Source organism: Dryobates pubescens, chromosome 12 (assembly GCF_014839835.1).
Source record: "Dryobates pubescens isolate bDryPub1 chromosome 12, bDryPub1.pri, whole genome shotgun sequence".
Lineage (NCBI taxonomy): Eukaryota > Metazoa > Chordata > Aves > Piciformes > Picidae > Dryobates > Dryobates pubescens.
Window position 1 is genome coordinate 17772266 of NC_071623.1, and position 18527 is coordinate 17790792.

General features: G+C 41.1%; 1 protein-coding gene across 1 annotated transcript in view; it reads right to left on the minus strand.

The window, feature by feature from the left end:
* Window positions 1–3904: 3904 nt before the first annotated feature.
* ABCG1 (ATP binding cassette subfamily G member 1) overlaps window positions 3905–18527 on the minus strand; it is a 64384-nt gene continuing 49761 nt past the window's right edge. Inside the window, exons 7-15 of the mRNA XM_054165844.1 lie at window positions 18199–18322; window positions 16303–16417; window positions 15471–15619; window positions 15201–15302; window positions 12357–12525; window positions 11029–11129; window positions 10405–10563; window positions 9094–9212; window positions 3905–7765 (exon numbers count right to left, since the gene is read on the minus strand). Of these exons, the coding sequence (XP_054021819.1) occupies window positions 7537–7765; window positions 9094–9212; window positions 10405–10563; window positions 11029–11129; window positions 12357–12525; window positions 15201–15302; window positions 15471–15619; window positions 16303–16417; window positions 18199–18322 (1267 nt within the window). The 3' untranslated portion in view covers window positions 3905–7536. The remainder of the gene's footprint in view (window positions 7766–9093; window positions 9213–10404; window positions 10564–11028; window positions 11130–12356; window positions 12526–15200; window positions 15303–15470; window positions 15620–16302; window positions 16418–18198; window positions 18323–18527) is intronic.

Here is an 18527-nt window from a genome sequence, read left to right on the forward strand (position 1 = left end):
TAGCATATGACGTCATTAAACTCATCTCAACCCTGTATGTTTTTGGTGATACTTTCCTCCCTGTCTGTGTGTGGGGAAGGAGGCGCTTGCTTGTCACAGTGGGCTGTGTTAACCCAGGACAATATTTCTGTAACCCACCTGAATTGGGAGTTACCTGAGACCACCACAGTGTACATCCAAAACAAGAAATTTGATGTCCCCTCTGGCTGCCAGAACCTAGGAGCAGGCAGTGAAAACATATCACTGCCAACCTCCCTTTTAGAGAGAAGAGGAACAAAGGCATCTGTCTGAAAATAATAACACTTTATTTGATTTTATGTTGTTTGTTGTTTGGTGGTTTTTTTTTTAGTTACATTATCATAAATGTTCTCTAGTCTCAGGAAACAAAGCCCTAGTTTGGAAAATAATGCACATACAAATCTCTTCTTGTGGGTATTTAGTATACAGAAATATACAAAGACTCCTCTGTGACTGTAATACATCATCAGAATGCCCCACACCCCACATTCTTACTCAGGTTCACTGCACCAGTAAGCATAAACTACAAAGGTAACAAGCAACCTGAAAAAGACATGGTTTATACAATATAACTATATATAAGTTTATATATATATATATATATATCTACAACAGTGCAAATATATCACAGCGTGCAGGCAGCAATAGTCTCTAGAGAAGCATAATAAAATTGATTCATAGTAATGCAAATGCATTACAGAAACAGGAGACAACAATGACTTACTGGATACACAGAATATGCACACTTTAGCACGCTGCTTTAAAATGATACCTTGCATTGACTCTTGCTTTAAAAAAAACCCAGAAGAACATATGTTAAATAATTCAGTAACAGATCCAAGGGCAGTAATCTCACAATAAGGTCAACTGACTCAGGTAAGGGATTTCACAAATCTTTACTGGCACGGGTACTGATGCACTGCAGGACTCTGTATTCATTATAGATTTAGCAAGTGTAATCTTTTCCTTACATTTCATTTACTTTCACCATCATTTAAGAGCATTTTTTCCTTTTTATTTTTGGTTGTTGTTGGTTGGGTTTTGAGTTTTTTATTTTATCAACAACTAATTCAGATTTGAAAAGGTTGGTGCATTCATCATTGAGGCCAGGAAAGCTGGGTTTGGGGTTTTTTTGGGGGGGGGTTGTTTGGGGTTGCTTGGTTTTGGGTGGGTTTTTTTTGGTAACAGAAAGGAGCTTGCATAATTATTACCCTAAATGGGCTACTAAAATAAACCACAATGGGGTCAGAGAAAAGAAGACGTCACAGATACCACTGAAGTAAAATAAGTCAACCTTAAAAGCAAAGGCTTCCACAATGCCTTGAAATCTGCTTAAAAAGACATTTTAGGTTTTTCTCTTCTTGAAAGAATAAAGCACACCTATAGATCCAGCACATTAAGTATTTGGTAGCTCAAAGAAGTCTGAAAGTTGTCCCTCTCCCTTCAAGTACCTCACACTGTTCCCAAGCACCTCGTTTTTACACCCCACGTGAACAGCAACCACAAATAAGTAGCTGTAAGGACCCAAGCAAGTGGTAAGCAGGAACTGAGCTGTATGGAGGCCCCCAGAAAGCAAATGGGTCAACAAAATCTTGATTTACCTCAGAGCAATGCAGAGATAAACAATGCAGAGAATACAGGCTGGCAGGCTGAGGGTTAGGGATTTCTTGTGCCAAAGATGAGTATTTTGATTGGTTGTCCTTTGTTTTACTCTGCTGGCAACAGGTCTCCACAGAAATCTAAATCTCCTAAAGAAAGGTTCTATAGATGGCAACTGCATGAGTTATGGTTCACTACAAGATTTTAAAGTAATAAAACCACCAAAGCTACATTTTTTGGTCTACAGTACCATTATCCCTTCACAAATTCTATGTGAAATGTGAACAGCAACAGAAATGCACTAACACATGAGCAGAATTAAAAGGAATCTTATTATGCTTGCAGGCTCAACCGCAACTTTAGGACATGGAATATGCAGAATGTATCTGGAGTTATAAAAGTCACTCAGCAATTTCTTTATATATTATGAAAACAGTATTTAAGAACAGGCCAGTAGGAGTTGATCCCTGAAAATGCTACTGCCCCTGTTCACAAATAGCAGAGCTTATGATTAACCTCAGTGACACAGAGCACTTAATTTATGCACTCACTAGTGCTGTGTGGCAGCGTCACAGGCACAGCAACGATCAGCCTGTGACAAACTGATACAGAGGGCATGACATTTTCTGCCTACTTCTAGTGCCCAAAAGCTTCTCAAAATATCACACTTTATAAATAGCTCCCATACAGAACTAAAGGAAAGAAATGCCTGAGCAATTGCACCCTATTGGGCTATTCCGGTAGAGAAATGGATGCAGACAAGAAGATGATTTTCTTAAAGAAAAAAAAGAACAACACATGGGACAGTACCTCTGCAGCTGCCACTGAGAAGCACTCTGCAGAAGTACAGGCCCATTATCTACCACAGTCAACCTGCTCTGGAGGAGCTTTAGACTAGCTGCTGCCAAAACCAACCTCAGTGCTTTCTAACACTTCTGCTTGTGGTAGGGATTTTTGCTGCCCTGTGTGAACGTTAAAGGGAACAACCATCCTAACACTCGGAGCTCAGGGTGAAGTTCAGACCTTTTCTAACTTACAGTAATGTTACACAAACAAGGTGACTTCAAACATCACATCTACTTGTTAAGTGGGCTATGGCACCCACAACACATGACCAGTATTAACATGTTTCCATTGTAGCAAGGCGTTGCTTGAACTTCCAGCACCCTCCTCACACACATTTTCTGAGGAGCTCTGTTTGAAAACACCACAATTGCACCTTAAGCCTCTCCCTCTGTGCTTTATCATTTCTGAATATGACCCACATAGAGCAGAAGACAAAATAATAATATTCCAATAAAAGTTAACACTGAAAAAACCCAATTAACTAAGATCAATTAATTAATGTTAATAAATATGAGCAAGTCTTAATTAATTAAGACACCTTCCTGCTTAGTTTGGAAGCCAAAATAAAAAGTTGTCATTCAAAAATAAAGCAGTCCTGGTCTGGCATTTCTGGCACAGAAAGAAAAAAAGTTCAATTTTCCTTACCAAAACCATGCAGAAAACAAAAGCAATTATGCAAAGCAACACTAAATATAGAGAAAAATAGACACTTATTCTCCTGTTTCCTTTTCATTCTCCTCTTCCCTTCAAAAGAAGTATTTTGTGTTTCAAGAAGATTAATTCAGGATCACTGTGAAGGTGTAATCTCCTAGAGGCTAATCCAAAGCACATGGGCTTTTCAGCAGTCTCCAAGTCTGTTTAGACAGTAGACATCTTAGACTTCCTGTGCAATCCAGCCCTCATCCAGCAAAGTGCTTAAGCCTGGGCTTTATTTTGAAGACATTTGTTGTTCTTTGATTCACAAAAGGCAATGCAGATGTGAGAAGTTATTAAGATACTTACTCACTCTGTTGGAACAGGGCTTCAAAGGATGGCACTGGATTCAAAACCATCCATCTAGAGTTGAGAAAACAGAAGAGGCAGGACCTCCTGTGTGAAGATGACTGGGGTGGTAGGGGTCAGTATGTACCACACTTCTTTCCAGAATTAAATGTTTAATGAAACATTCCTTTCTGTTGACAATATTGCCTTTGACACAGAGGAGCAGATCAAAATGCCAGTCACCTGATATATCCTGCACTCAGACTCAAGTGTTCATTGTCTCCCACTTGCATAACCATCTCTCCCTGGTATGTGCACATACATTCCTCTCCTTTAATTGAAATAAAATCTATATCTTGGGCTCCAAATACTAAGAAGTGGCCAGAATTTCAGCACCAGATATTCTTCTGTTGCTCTCTTTGATCTGTAAAAATGAAATGTTCTCAATTTCTTATACGAGTAGAATCTGCTTTCCAAGTCTTTTATTGAATTGCAAATAATAATGTTTTAAACTTTCAGCAACTTTCCAATTGTAAGCAAGTTTCCTCCAAGAAAACAAAAAACCCCAAAACAACAACAACAAAAAACAATTAAAGCACAAGTCTTAACTGCTGCACATAGTAACCAAAGCAACATTTCAAAACAAGTTGAAACAGAACAAGGAGGCCAACAGAACACTGGAGTCTTCCAGCAATCCCAACAGAAATCATACATTCAGTCTCCTACAGACCTTCAACAACCTCTAGCCTCTCATGCAACTGTTAGTCTAACTGTGACTGGTTTGAATGGTATTAATGGCATTGATTTCAACCAGTTTATGGCTATTTAAATATGGCTAAGTAACTCGAGGACTTGAAGTCTTTAGAATCTTGCTGGCCTCTATTCTTCTGCATGAAGCCTCCAGAGCTTCACATTGTGCTTTGCTTAACACTACAGCACACATGCTCAGTCCATTAACCCAGGAGAGCATTTTAGACCAGCCTGTTAGAATTTATTTTCACAAATATGGAGAAAAAGCCAAGCTGAGACTATGTTAAAAATCTTTGCAGTAAATGAAAACATAACTAGGATGGACTTTAAATGCTTCTGTCCCACAGTAGTGAGAGAAGAGGTATTGTTAGTTAATTTTAGAGCTAAGGAGGGAAAGAATCATTATCTCATATATATGTAGCACTGAGTTTCAAGATAATTAATTTACTTCTTTACTGGGATAGTAGAGTCTGAAAGTGTTTCTTAGAATAGTAACTTTCAGCTAAATACTGCCAGCAGACAGATGGAAAAAAGCATATTATACCAAAAATAAAAAAGACAAAAAAAAAGACATAGTCACAAAAATTATTCCAGAGCATGGAAGACCAGACTTTTGGCTACCATAATACAACACAAAGTTACAATACAGGAAGACAAGTTGCAGGCTAAGGAGGTAAAATAAGAAAGTCTACAATACAAACAGAGGAATAAGCACAAATAACAAGACAGCATCCAAGGAACCCATACTGCTAAATGGGTCTGGATAGGAGAAGACAGCATTGTCATTGTGTAAGTTAAGAGTGTTGAAATGTCAGCAAAGTTACTTTGTTTTGTTCACTGCAATGGATGTTCAATGTAGTATTTGGTAAATGGTGTGGGAAAACACAAAACATGAACCCTGAAGGTATTTAATGACATAGATGTCACACTCTCTCATGTCCGCCCAGCCCAGCAGTGTGCAGCAAGTGCAATTTAACAAGCATAATTTGTCAGGCCTAGTCTTTTGCTTGCTTGCAAACAGCATTTGAACTGCCCGATAGATTCACAAATATTTTGAGTCTTGACACAGCCAAGGCACATTGTGCCAAGGGATTTCAGCTTGCAGTTTGTTTAAAAACTGGTCACAGTTATGAGTAATATTTAGAATAGCCAAGATTCTTAATTTCTGACATCTGACAGCCTTCTAGGTCCAAACCCGCTTGTGATTATGCCTGGGAAAGCTGCAGAGTTGCATGAAAGCTTTTTTGTGTGGAAAAATTAGCAACAGAAGTATGCAAAGAGATTGTGTAAGGGTTTGTTGGGTTTTTTTCCCTTCTACAGTAAAGACTGACCTTGCTTTCATAGGTCAATCGTATTCTCAGGGAACATTCAGCTAACCTTTCTAAAACATGTGACTTAAGGTCTTCCAGAACTTGGGCTTAATTCAAGTGTCCTGAGTTTAACAGAGACACATAGTCTAAGTCTGTGTTGGTAAATCAAGAGAGCCTGGGCATGAGCCAGGGAAACTGGGAAACAATTAATTGTCTTTGATGCTAAATGGCAGAGCTGTAGCTCAGCATAGCCAGAGCTTTTCCAGACAATGCTTGAGCTATGTCTAGAAGTTAGTACAGCACAGGGACCTTTCCCATTTGCCCTAGCTGCCTGAGGACTGACAGAGCTGTCCCTAGCACTATTAAGCTCACTTGTATAGATGGAGCCATGGAGTCTTTGAAAAAGTGTGTGAATTGTGGCTGCTGGTGGCTAGCAGATGAGCAAGGTCTCTCTTCTTGGGCTCTACAGCCATGAGCTGCTGAGCTCCTGAATGGTTTGCTGACATTTTGCTGCTTCCAATCTACAAAGACATCACCATACTGAGAGGAATAGTGCATTTATAGAATTTGCAGGTCTGACTCAGAGGTCTGTGGCATGAAGGTAAACACACAATAATGGCAGACAGTAGTGGAATTTGCACAGAAGTTCACCAAGGTATCCAACATGCGTAAGGGGCTCCACAATTTCATTTTGAGTTGAAAAACAAAACACATGAAAATCAGTGACAAAATTCACATCAACTTGGCTCAAGAATTTCCCATCAAGTTTACAAAGATGAGATAGGCAAAACAAATGCATGCTTCCTTTAGATGGGTGTTTGGGTTGATTATCTCTTAGTTCCCATGTCACACAAATAGACATTGGGATGAGAACAAAACTGCTTGGCATAACTAGACCTATAGTATTACAAGGTCATTTGTATATTTTGAGGACAGTTCTACACCTACCATCTCGCAGATACAATGAACCAATACTGCCACATCAGGCAGCTGCAAGTGTGCTGACACAATGTCCCAAGCTTTGAGCTACAGACAGCTCCTGAATTCCCATCAGGCTTTAAGAACCACTCAGGTGTTAGGGATAGATTCTGCTTTCACAATTTAAGAAAAAATGAGCCTTGGAGTGCTTTGATTTTTAAATTCACAGGAGGTAGATCAAAGAGATAATGAACAGAGTCAGTATTTTAAATATCACAAATATTGAGGATTTAAAAGACACTGCAGAATGGTTTTTTTTCAATCATTCAGCAACAGCTTGAACTTGTCTAAGTGCCTGTGCTATCTATGGATGCATTCAAATACGGACCAAAGGTTCAGTGCGGACTCAGGATCCAACTTTTCCTTGTACCATTACAGTTTTGAGATATGAGACCAGCTCAACAAGTAAAGCACCAGAATTCCAAATTTAGACAGAAACAAAAATAATGACTTGAATCACTTTGCTTTAAAAAAGTATCCATATTAAAAAGATATCTTTACCTTATTAAGTAATACATTTACAGGCTTTTGGCCAGAGAGGGTAATTCTGTGGAAAAGAATTGCAAAATAATACATAGAAAACTGCAAAGATGAAACTCTGAATTTAAAAAGATGAGAGAATCCTATTTTCTTTGCATTTCCCACTTTCAATCTCATTATCTTGCCAACTTTATGACATTACACTAGTCTGGCTACAAGGACTTGTATCCTGGCGAACTTATCATGAAAGTAGTTTTCATTAAGGAAAGCTCCTGCAGCCAGATATTTTACTACAGTTATACTGCCTCAGTACTGATATTCTGTGGTGTAAAATTCCCTTCCATTTCTTCTTCCTAGTTAAAGCTAGAAAGTGTAATGAAAACATGACCCAACCCAACTGGACTGATTGGCTTAACACTATATGTCCACTACCCCACTGTGGTTCTCTATGGGCTAGGTCATAACAGCATCTAGCTGGGCACTGGAGACTGGCCTGCCACAGTGAGACAATGTCAAGTGCCCTCTATTGCATGTCTAAAGATCTTCCTACTGCATTGTTTTAGCTGTTTTTCCTTTACCTCTCTGCTCGGATTTTGTATCTGAGAACAAAATAGGCAATTAGGCGCAGAGAGAAGAAGAAAATTCCAAGAACAATGAAGTCCAGGTAAAGTTTGGCGTTTTCTACATCCAGTTCTCTCAGGATGGCCTCTGATTTTTGAAAATGGCAAGTCTCATCTTTGTCACAATGCAGATCCTCTCGATCCAGTCCATAGATGGAGAGAATTACGCCTTCAAACCCGTATCTGGAAAGAAGGAGGACAGAAAAGTCCCAATGGTCTGTTTAGAAGTACTCCACCAACAACAGAACTCCTGTGAGACCTTAGCTGAAACACCAAGGGGTTCACTATTATTCTGACAAGTTTCTTGGGGCAAGTTCTATCCCTGTTATGATCAAGCAAGTGTTCTGTCACTGGTATTTTAAATAAGATTGAACAAGGACTAAAGTTTTGCCTGTGACTGCTTCCAGATAGTGACCAGTGCGATTCCTTCAAAGAAAAGTGTTAAAAATAAAAAGCTCACATTCATAAATCCCTCTTTTAAAAGAGATGTTAGTTCAGGGTTTGAAAAATGAGCAAGGGGGACACAGCTATGGTTTGAAGTAGAAATCAATCCTGTCAGTGCATCAGTCTAGAATGCCTCTTGTCTCTCCTTCCATGCACTATGGTTCCCCTGACACCACACAGTTCCCACATCTCCCCTGGCACTGGGCACACTCTAGCATTAGACTTTGTCAGCAGATGTAGATGCACCATCACAGATCCCATCCATATGACAGCTCCCTCCAGCTACAGGAGTTCCCACACAGCCTAGATAATGGCATAAGTCCTTATCAAGAATTCTAGCTACTAATTCAAGGAGTTTGTCTCTTCATCTTTGAGAGGTCTCTCTGTAAGACCTCATTTGCCAAATCAGAGCATATTTTAGCTTGGGGTTTTTTTTTCAGTAATAGTGCAGCTTGGCCAGAGTGGAGAAAAGGAGAATGGGAAAATTTACCTCATCTAATTTCAGTTATGAATATTTAAATGTCTACTGTATCCCTCCATGCTACCCTCCAGAGGTTTCCTGATGGGAACCATCCCATCTTAGGATAGCTATCTCAGACAGTGAGAAAGACAAACATAGCTAAGAAGGTTCTTTAAAAACTGTTTTAGATTAGAGATGACACAAATCCCATGCTTCTTGTGGCAGTGCTGCTGCAAAGCTTAAAATCAGGTTTTTATCCAACAAGTCTACCCAGGATACAGAAGTGATTTATAAACCCTTTTCTTCCATAAGGAGGCATACTGTCCCTATTATTTCAGAACTCCACTAATGCAAAGCCCAGGAAAATTTGCATGCTGTGCAATCCCACTGAATTCAAGGGGACTGACATAAATTTGTGGGCAACAATCTGTACTGCATGTTCCTATTTATTTCACACTATACACAACACAAAATGCAGTGAGCTAATGTGGTACCCATCATATGTATGTTTATACTCTAAACAATGTGCTGTGAATATGGCCTCTTTGGCACCCAAGATAACCAACTGAACATGCAAAGGCAAACAAAACAGCATTTCCAGCAGTACCTGACATAGGAAATGTAGGACATCCACTGGAGGTATGTTGGGATGGTATCAAAGCTGACAAAAAACCCAGAGAAGAGAAGCACTGGGATGGCAGTAACTGGGCCCACAAAAGTGGCCACCTGTAAAGAGAAGGAACAAACAGCCTCTTGTCAGATGGCCAGAGCAAAATAAAACTTAACTTGCACTTTCATCTGATGTCCTGACCTTCAGTGAGGAACCCAGCCTTTAGAAGAGTAGAGCTCTCTTATGGCAAATCCTCTGTTCCATGCCAAACCCAAATAAGCAATTCAGACTTACTCTTTAGGCACTGGGAAGGGATGTCATTTAAATCCTACTCCCTAACATTGCCACAGTTCCAAATACTAGGAACCCCCTGATTTTTTCCCTCCATGGTTTCTTGCAAAGGGGAGGTTAGATGCTGACAGTAGAAGAAAAGGGGTTCCTCCTCTTCCTAAACCCTGCTACTGCTTGACACTATTGCTGTGCTGGGATTTGTCCTTTGAAGGACTTGAACCCATCAAGAATTTTATAGAGCCAAGATGGGAATTGTGATTCCCTTGCTTCAGTAGGCATGAGATTCCTCTTTCTAAATACTATCTTTCCTCACTCCCCACTGAGAACATATAGAGCTCCTTCCTCACTAACTCCACATGAACAGCAGCTGCATTCAGTCCTAAAACATGGTGTGGAGGATAAGGAACATCTCTAGCTATGAGATTTTGATGGGGAAGACAAATCTTGACCCAGCTCTAGCCTGTCCTCTCTACATACTGCCAAGGGCAATACAGCTGTCTCTGAAGAGAGCAGAAGCACAGAGATTATACAACAGCACTACACTGGTCTCCACAGGGTGGTACAGAGAGCGAATCAAGTCTTCTACTGGAGGAATCTTGATAGCATAAATGCATATTAACATTAATATTACCTGTTATTAAAAATACCACAAAACAGGTCTGCTGTGGAATGTCTACCTCAGCACACCTCCTGTCAGGAAGCAGCATGAAGTTACACAGTCAGCCTCCAGTCTGACAGTCTGAACAGCTGCTTCTCTACCTCCCTCTGCAGAAGCTCAGTTTCTGAGAAAGCCTTTTCCCACCTTTCCTGCTGCAATCTTTTTTTATGTGCATGGAAGATCCCTTTCCTAAGCTACTGATCCTCATGGTCTACCTCCACTTTGTACAGAAATGCATCAGTCCTGCAGTTTCTAGGATGGGCTGCTCAGCCTGGGATGAATACCAAGCGACAACCCACTCAAGCAGGGGCAGGAAGAGCCCCGTTCAGATGGGGAAGGAACTTCAGAGCCATCAATACCTGGAGGGATGTAGAGGCTGCACCTATGAGAAGACCCAGTGACTGAGCCACCAGGGATGTCATGGTTCCCAAGGCTGCAAATAGGACGAATCGGAGTGCATCAGACGGCTGAGAAGTCATCCAGTACACAATGCTGCAGTAAGCCACAGGAAACATGATCTGCAAGGAGACACATATGGAGTTAGTCCATTAAAGCCATTGACGGTTGCTCTGAATAAAATCAAAGCATGGGGGGTTCCAGTTAATCCACAGCTTTCAGCATTTCCTTTACATGACAGGCATGGATGAAGAGAATAAATGCATCTGCCATAGGCTGTGCTATCTGTCTTACTACTTCAGCAACAGAAAACAGATCCCACTCATTTACAGCCCTTTGCAATTCCCCTTCTGCAAAAAAACCCAAAGATGGCTATCTGTTTTTTTAAAACACTAACTGGGTCAGGTTTCAGCTTTTGTGAAGTCCTGCTCTTTACTTTTAAGGTGCTTCTGATTTTGACCAGAAGCTTCAGCACACACATAGGAACAGATATTCCCCTATTTGAATAGACAAAATGCCAGTACTTGGCAAGTGGACTCCCCACAAACTTCACTAGTTCTTATTTTATTGAAGAGTAGAGCATATACCTGAAAAGGAACATCAGCCATGGTTTTGGCAAGATAGTAGGCTTTCAGGCTGTACCAGTAGTTCAGATGCTCTCTAAGAAATACTCCCATCTCAAGAGGAACTACAGAGAACACAAATTAGCAAGTTATCAGCGCACAATAGTGTTGCACATAGTGACTTTGTTTATCCACGTCTAATGCTACACACGGCTGCAGTCCCATAGCTGGGCTGTGACTCTGAGGCCTCTGTCAGACCAGCAACAGTTTCAATGACTTGCAAAGAAATGTAAGAGCTCAGCTCTAGGAGTTGCTCAGTGTTTAGGCTAGGTAGCTCCCTTAAAGAGGCTTTTAATTCAGAAAGTTGTCAAAACATGAAGAACCTGGTTATTCCTTTTGGTCCAACAGGGAATACAAAGTAACAGCACTCACAGAAGAAGCATGGAACAGTCCATACTGCAGATGTTTGCTTCTGACAGCACATATCTGATCACCACTGATCTTATGCAGAAGTCATGACTTTAAAGTGCTAGAGAAATTATTACATCACCGCTAAGACCTACCACAAGCTCATGACACTGGCACAACGGGAAATTCCAGTCCAGGATGGAAACAGTGAACTATGTGGGTTAAGAAACACTGGCAAAACTGAGGAGAGAGACATGCCACTGGACAAGTGCCTCTACATGGCAGCTTAGTGAGTGCAAGATTCACCCCCACACGTGTCTTAGAAGTCTCCCCAGGGCACCTTTCTAGTGCTGTGTTTTGCAGTGCTGTAGCTGGGTGTTGATAACACAGCAGTGTCTTGGCTACTGCCAGGCCATGCACCCTGGCTGTGCTTTTCCAACACTCCCCCAACCCAAGAGTACACTGAAGGGTGGGCAAGATCCTGGGAAGGGGCACAGCCAGGCCAGCTGACCCAAACTGATTAAAGGGGTATTCCATACCATATAATGTCAGCTCAGACACACAAGTGAAGTGAAAGAAGGAAGTGTGGGGACATTCATTGATGACATCTGTCCTCCGGCGAAACCACTACACATATTGGAGCCCTGCTTCCTGGGCAGTGGCCAAACATCGTCTGCTGATGGGAAGTAGGGAATAACATCTTTGTTTGCTCTTGCTTCCACACACACCCTTTGCTTTGGCTTTGCATTTTATTAAATTGCTTCTGTCTTGACTCACAGGCCTTTGGTTATATTTTCCCTCTCCCCTGTTGATCTAAGAATGGGAGTGAGAGAGTGGCTTTGGTGGGCATCTGGCTGCCAGCCAGGGCCAAGGCACCACACAACACCCTCCCAGTTTACTGCAATCTCCTTATCCATTGATGCAACATTATGACTGGTACTCACATGTAAGGACAGTTGGCATGAGAGCAGCAAACATAAGGAACAACATGGAAAAAAAGAGGAACCCAGAGTTGCTGAGGACTTTCTTAGCTTCATTGCCAATGCCTAAGTAGAGCAAGCCGATGAGCAGCCCAACGCCAATGTGTGAGGTGATACGCAAGTGCGTCAGGACCTACAAGCAAGGACAGAGTCGTCTTTCTGATTTGAAAACAATGGCAATGTGACTGAAATTAGATATTCAGATTGCAGAAAAGCAGGATTTTTGTCCAGAAGAACTCAGAAATGTTCATTTTCTACTGGCAAACTGGGCTTCAGCTAAGGAAAACTTCTTGTAATGAGCTTCCCACTGTCAGTCAGCTGTTGTACAGTACAGAACATTTTTTTCCTGTAAACACAGGCAGAAACTGCAAATGCTGCAACCTCAAATCTTACTGACAGTGTCACGGAGCCACTGGCCCTCATTCACCAGAGGAGACTTTCCTTCTCACTAGAAGATAAAATTCCCAGAGAAGAGAGGCAGAAAAGGTATTTCAGGCTTGTAAAGACTAAACTAACTTAATCAGGCATAAATTAGCCTTCTGTGCCTTCTCTGCAACACAGCATTACTACAAAGGGTATGGAAGAACAAAAGAAATAACATTAGGAACAACTGCATGCCTTTACAGGAAGAAACAACACTGTTCTTCAGCCTGTGAATCACAAAATAAGTTAGTTTCCCCTAGGCAAATATGGGAAGACCATCTGATCCATGGCTAGCACTCACACACCTCTGAGAAAGGCTCTCCAACTGTACCAGAGACATTCTGATTGCCCAGCTGTGCAACATGGAGAACGTGAAGCTGTATGTACACTTTAGATTACAAAAGCCCTCCCACATGAACATGTCAATTTATTTTTGACCAAATATTTGGTACTAGACCAGATGTGAAAACTATTCCAGATTGCAGGAAGGCAAAATTCAACAACTTAATTCATCCTTGAGTGACAAATGCTCTACAATGTATAAGAGCAAGGGAGAAGAAGTTATGGCAAAGAAATGTTCTGGCAAAACAACAAATGGGTGTAATATACATGGTCTGGAAATGAGTTGATGTTTCATAACCACTACAATTGCATGGTTCTGCCATATCTTCCCAACCACAGAAGTGGGGAAAAGAGCTGATTGCTTTTACTATGGCACTCAGCATAGTTTGTTGCCCTTTCAGAAGGAACTCTGTGATTACCTGACAGCAGAGGCCTGGACACAATGGTCCAGTAGGTTTTCTCCAGGCCTGTAGCTCTGTGTAGACATGTCTACATTGGAAATCCTAAAGAGATAACTGCTGAGTTCAGGGAAAAGCAGCATAGCTGCAGCATCTGAGGCTCAGCTTACTCTGTCACAAGGATAACTCATGCTGAGCTCCACATAGAAACATAGACTGCACTGGGTTGGAAGTGACCTCTAAAGGTCATTTACTCCAACACCTCTGCAATATACAAAGGCATCCCCAACTAGATCAGGTTGTTCAGAGCCCCATCAAGCCTGACCTTGGATGATCCCATCTCCAGGGATCTCTATCACCTCCCTGGGCAATGTGTTCCAGGGTTCCACCACTCTCACAGTAAAGAAATTCTGATGTCCAATCTACACCTACTCTTCTCTCATTTAAAACCACTGCTCCTCGCTCTATCACTATAAATAGTCTCTCCTCAGCTTTCTTGAGGTACTGGAAGGCTGCTATAGGGTCTCCCCAGACCCTTCTATTCTCTATGGTGAACAACCCCAGCTCTCTCAGCCTGTGGTTTAACTGCTTTTGGTTTCCAAACTACCTCATTTGAATCCACCAGGAGCCCACTAGTATAGATACATTGCCTGTCTTTCCCCTTTTCTAAGGACAGTTGTATCATGAATATATATCTATGTAAAACACAGACAATCTTCCAACATGCAGAAAAAGCAGCAAACAAACAAACTCCCCTTAGATTTATGCAATTGCATATTTACCACAGAGAAAAGCACTTGGCCAACCACTACCAATTATTTTGCAAGGGGGTGGGATCCTTGGACAGATGTGCATGTAAAGTCTGGCTGAGGAATCTCATCTGCTTAACTCATGCTTGTTAATGAAGGGTAAATCCTATCCAGAGGACATTTCAAAGCATCAGAGATTTTAAGTAGTCTTATCTCTTAAATTCACAAACAACTAGAGATAAGAAAAACTTTCCTGAGTATGAAAAAACCCAGGGTCATTGCATTTTGTTAATGCAAACTATACACCCAAGAAATGTAATGGGATTTTGAAGGGGTCGTCTAATTTTTAAGCAAAAAGGTCAAAGATAAAGTTTTTCCCTTGGGAATGAAGAAGTTTAATTTGATACTTAATTCATCTTGAGATTAAATGCATGAAAACAGGAATGTTCCCTTTTCAGAGAAGCAAACATTTTTAGTTACCTATATCCTGTTTCAAAAATAAAGACTTTAAATATTAACCTTACATCACAGAGAAATTATTCTCTCTGCAATTATTCTCTCCCTTGATTTTCTGGCAAAATGAATTCTATGACATATCAGTACAACTTCTTTCTTTTCAGTAGCATATATAACTGTAGAAGGGGCCTTCCAGCACAGAGGGGATTAAAGCTTTAGATTTTTAGGCCAGCTCCTTCTGAGTGCCTCTGAAGAAAACTGTTGTTCACCATGAAGACAAATACATTTAACTGCAATACTGAAAGATCAGTCTCCTTTGAAATTCTGTCATGACCTTCATGCACGGGCTGCTGGACAGGACTTTGAAGGGCTATTACAGTACCTCATAACCAACTGAATAGATCTTTTGCCTACAGAAGTTATTATACAGGCAGTCTTACCGAATCTCTCATGATGGTGAGAAAAGTTCTTTTGAAGAGGATACAGAACTGGGTTAGGCAGCTGGCAGAGAAGCTGTGGCAGCCTTCTGTGGAGGAAGAATCCTGCAAAAACACATAAAAGAATAAACTTCTTTCTTTGCTGTATCTTGCTTAGTTTTCATTTACAAAACCCCATTCTCATCAGCTGAATGTGCCTCCATTGACTGAGGATTTAAATTCCCTTCCTCCCCCTCCTCAAGCCATGCATACTAGTTGTGATGTACAAAATACCTCTTCAGAAGGCCGGTGCCAGAGGAAGGGATTCAACTCATTCTCACCACCAACATCTCTCTTGTAGTCAGTGTCACATATCCTCTCCCGTACTGCCCTTACCAGACGGCCATTCTGGTCTCCATATTCACCAGATGCTACTTCCATAACTACAAAAACCAGAAGGTAAGTTACTGGTTTACACTACTGACTAGTCACAAGCCTTATTATTAGACTATCTGGATTCTGTAGCATTGACAGACACAGAACTTTGTCTAGAACAGGCTCTGAAATGCCACGTGGAAATGCATGTGTATACACGCATAATTGAATGCAGCTTACTCTAAACCTTCAGAGAGTTCTCTTAATCCAGGAGGTTAAATGAACCATCTTAGTGAAATGGCAGTGAGTATGGACAGCCATGGTAATAAAAAAAATTACAAGAGTCTACTTCTGTGGTCTCACTTCTTTGGAATTAACAACCAACAGTGAAAAGACTTTCAATGCTATTTGTGTATGATATCATAGTGGTATTGTTCAAGACCAAAAAAAAGAATAGTGAAGCTCTTCAAAGAGCCACTAAGATTCCTTACTATCAAACACTGAAGAATACCTTTAATTTCTTGGACCTGACCTTCCACTGGAGAGAAATAGTCACTAAATTTACCACTAGATGGCATTCAAATTACTCAGAAGAAAATCAGAAGAATTTTTATTTAGAATTCTGGGACATGCATGTAGACATGCACATATTATGCATGTATGAACAGAAGTATAAAACACTACATGGTCCCCATTAACCTGAAGGTGCTAATCAAATACAAAATAAATAAACTATGCAAGTTGTCCTTACCAAAATCTGCTGGATTGTGATAGGTTGGGCAATTCAAACCCAAGTCTCTCAAGTAAGGGACTAAGTTTAGTACCTTTCCACGGTAAATGCATTGACCTTGACTTAAAACATAGAGCTGGAAAACAAGGCAAGGGAAAGAAAAAAATCAATATAATGTAATAATAATAATAATAATAATAATAATAATAATAATAATAATAATAATAATAATAATAATAATAATAATACCCACATTAAAAAAAGGTTTAATAGCATCAAAATATTTGAAGCTGCTATCTGAACAGCAGCCATACATGAACCTAATGACCTCTTCTTGTCCCTTCAGGACAGACACTTTGGAAAGACTTGCAGAGGGACCTTGACCGACTGGACAGATGGGCAGAGTCCAATGGGACGGCATTTAATAAGTCCAAGTGCCAGGTGCTGCACTTTGGCCACGGCAACCCCATGCAGAGCTACAGGCTGGGGTCAGAGTGGCTGGAGAGCTGCCAAACAGAGAGGGACCTGGGGGTGCTGATTGACACCCGCCTAAACATGAGCCAGCAGTGTGCCCAGGTGGCCAAGAGGGCCAATGGCATCCTGGCCTGTATTAGGAATAGTGTGGCCAGCAGGAGCAGGGAGGTCATTGTGCCCCTGTACTCTGCATTGGTTAGGCCACACCTTGAGTCCTGTGTCCAGTTCTGGGCCCCTCAGTTTAGGAAGGACATCGAGACACTTGAACGTGTCCAGAGAAGGGCAACAAGGCTGGTGAGAGGCCTTGAGCACAAGCCCTATGAGGAGAGGCTGAGGGAGCTGGGATTGTTTAGCCTGGAGAAGAGAAGGATCAGAGGTGACCTCATTGCCCTCTACAACTACCTGAAAGGTGGTTGTAGACAGGAGGGGGTTGGTCTCTTCTCCCAGGCAACCAGCACCAGAACAAGGGGACACAGTCTCAAGCTGTGCCAGGGGAGGTTTAGACTCGAGGTGAGGAAAAAGTTCTTCACTGAGCGAGTCATTCGTCATTGGAATGTGCTGCCCAGGGAGGTGGTGGAGTCGCCATCCCTGGAGGTGTTCAAGGGGAGATTGGACGTGGCACTTGGTGCCATGGTCTAGTTGTGAGGTCTGTTGGAACAGGTTGGACTTGATGATCCTTGGGGTCTCTTCCAACCTTAGTTACTGTGATACTGTGATAACAACTGGGAAAGACCTTTGCATGGAATTACATCTGATGGAAAACTAAATGCTTGAAGTTTGACTTCTGCAAACATTCTCTCCAGGACTCAAAGTACATTAAGAAAGAAACAGACTAATTCCATTTTCCTTGCTGAAAATAGGCAAGAAAGTGTAGAGCCAAGCCATCCAGTGTCCACAAGCTATGTATATTTTGGGCTGGGAGATGCCACTGGTGAATGCAGAAACGGAAGGAGAGGTGTAACAGCACAGTAATGGTTAGCAGTTTGGTTATTCTTACTTTTAGCTACACTATTGACTTCAAATAAATCTCCTTGCCTGGCAGTCTGCAAGAGCTTGCTCACCTATGGTATAGTAGTAAGTTTTCTCTTAGCTCTCGCAGGTTTAATTCAAACCTCCTAACGAGATTAAAGTAAATTTAAATCTAACCTAAACATGCATTCTGCTGTTAGGTTGGTGAAAAGATCTTCAACTGACAATTCCTTTCAATTATTTATTTTATTTCACATGAATATAATCTGAATTTAAATCCACAGAGCTAGGATAAAAATGTGTACCAGCAACACTGCTGACACTGGGGAAAAAGTGCATTTTGCTCTTATTTATTTATTTGGTTGGTTTGGAACCATAAACTAGAATTATTCCTGGTTTTACTTAAAAGAATGTAGTCTTGAAAACATAACCTACCTATATCACAGATGAAAAGAAAGAGCTTGAGAATAATACCTGATCAAACAACTCGAACAGTTTAGCGCTGGGCTGGTGAATCGTGCAGATGATGGACCTGCCACCCTGGGCTAAAGCCTTCATCAGAGAGACAACCTGAAAACACGATGCACTATCCAAGCCACTAAATAAAAAGGAAGAAGTCTGTTATCCACAGGCTCATAGGCATCCCTCAAAACTAGCACAAGTATTTGCTACTTTTGTCATTCACTATTATCCTTTTATAAAAGCTGAGGAGTTTCATTTCATCATATGTCAACCTTATGCTTGCATTTCTCCATCAGTCTTTTAATTAAGTTGGAAGCATGCCTGAGAATGAAAAACAGAGT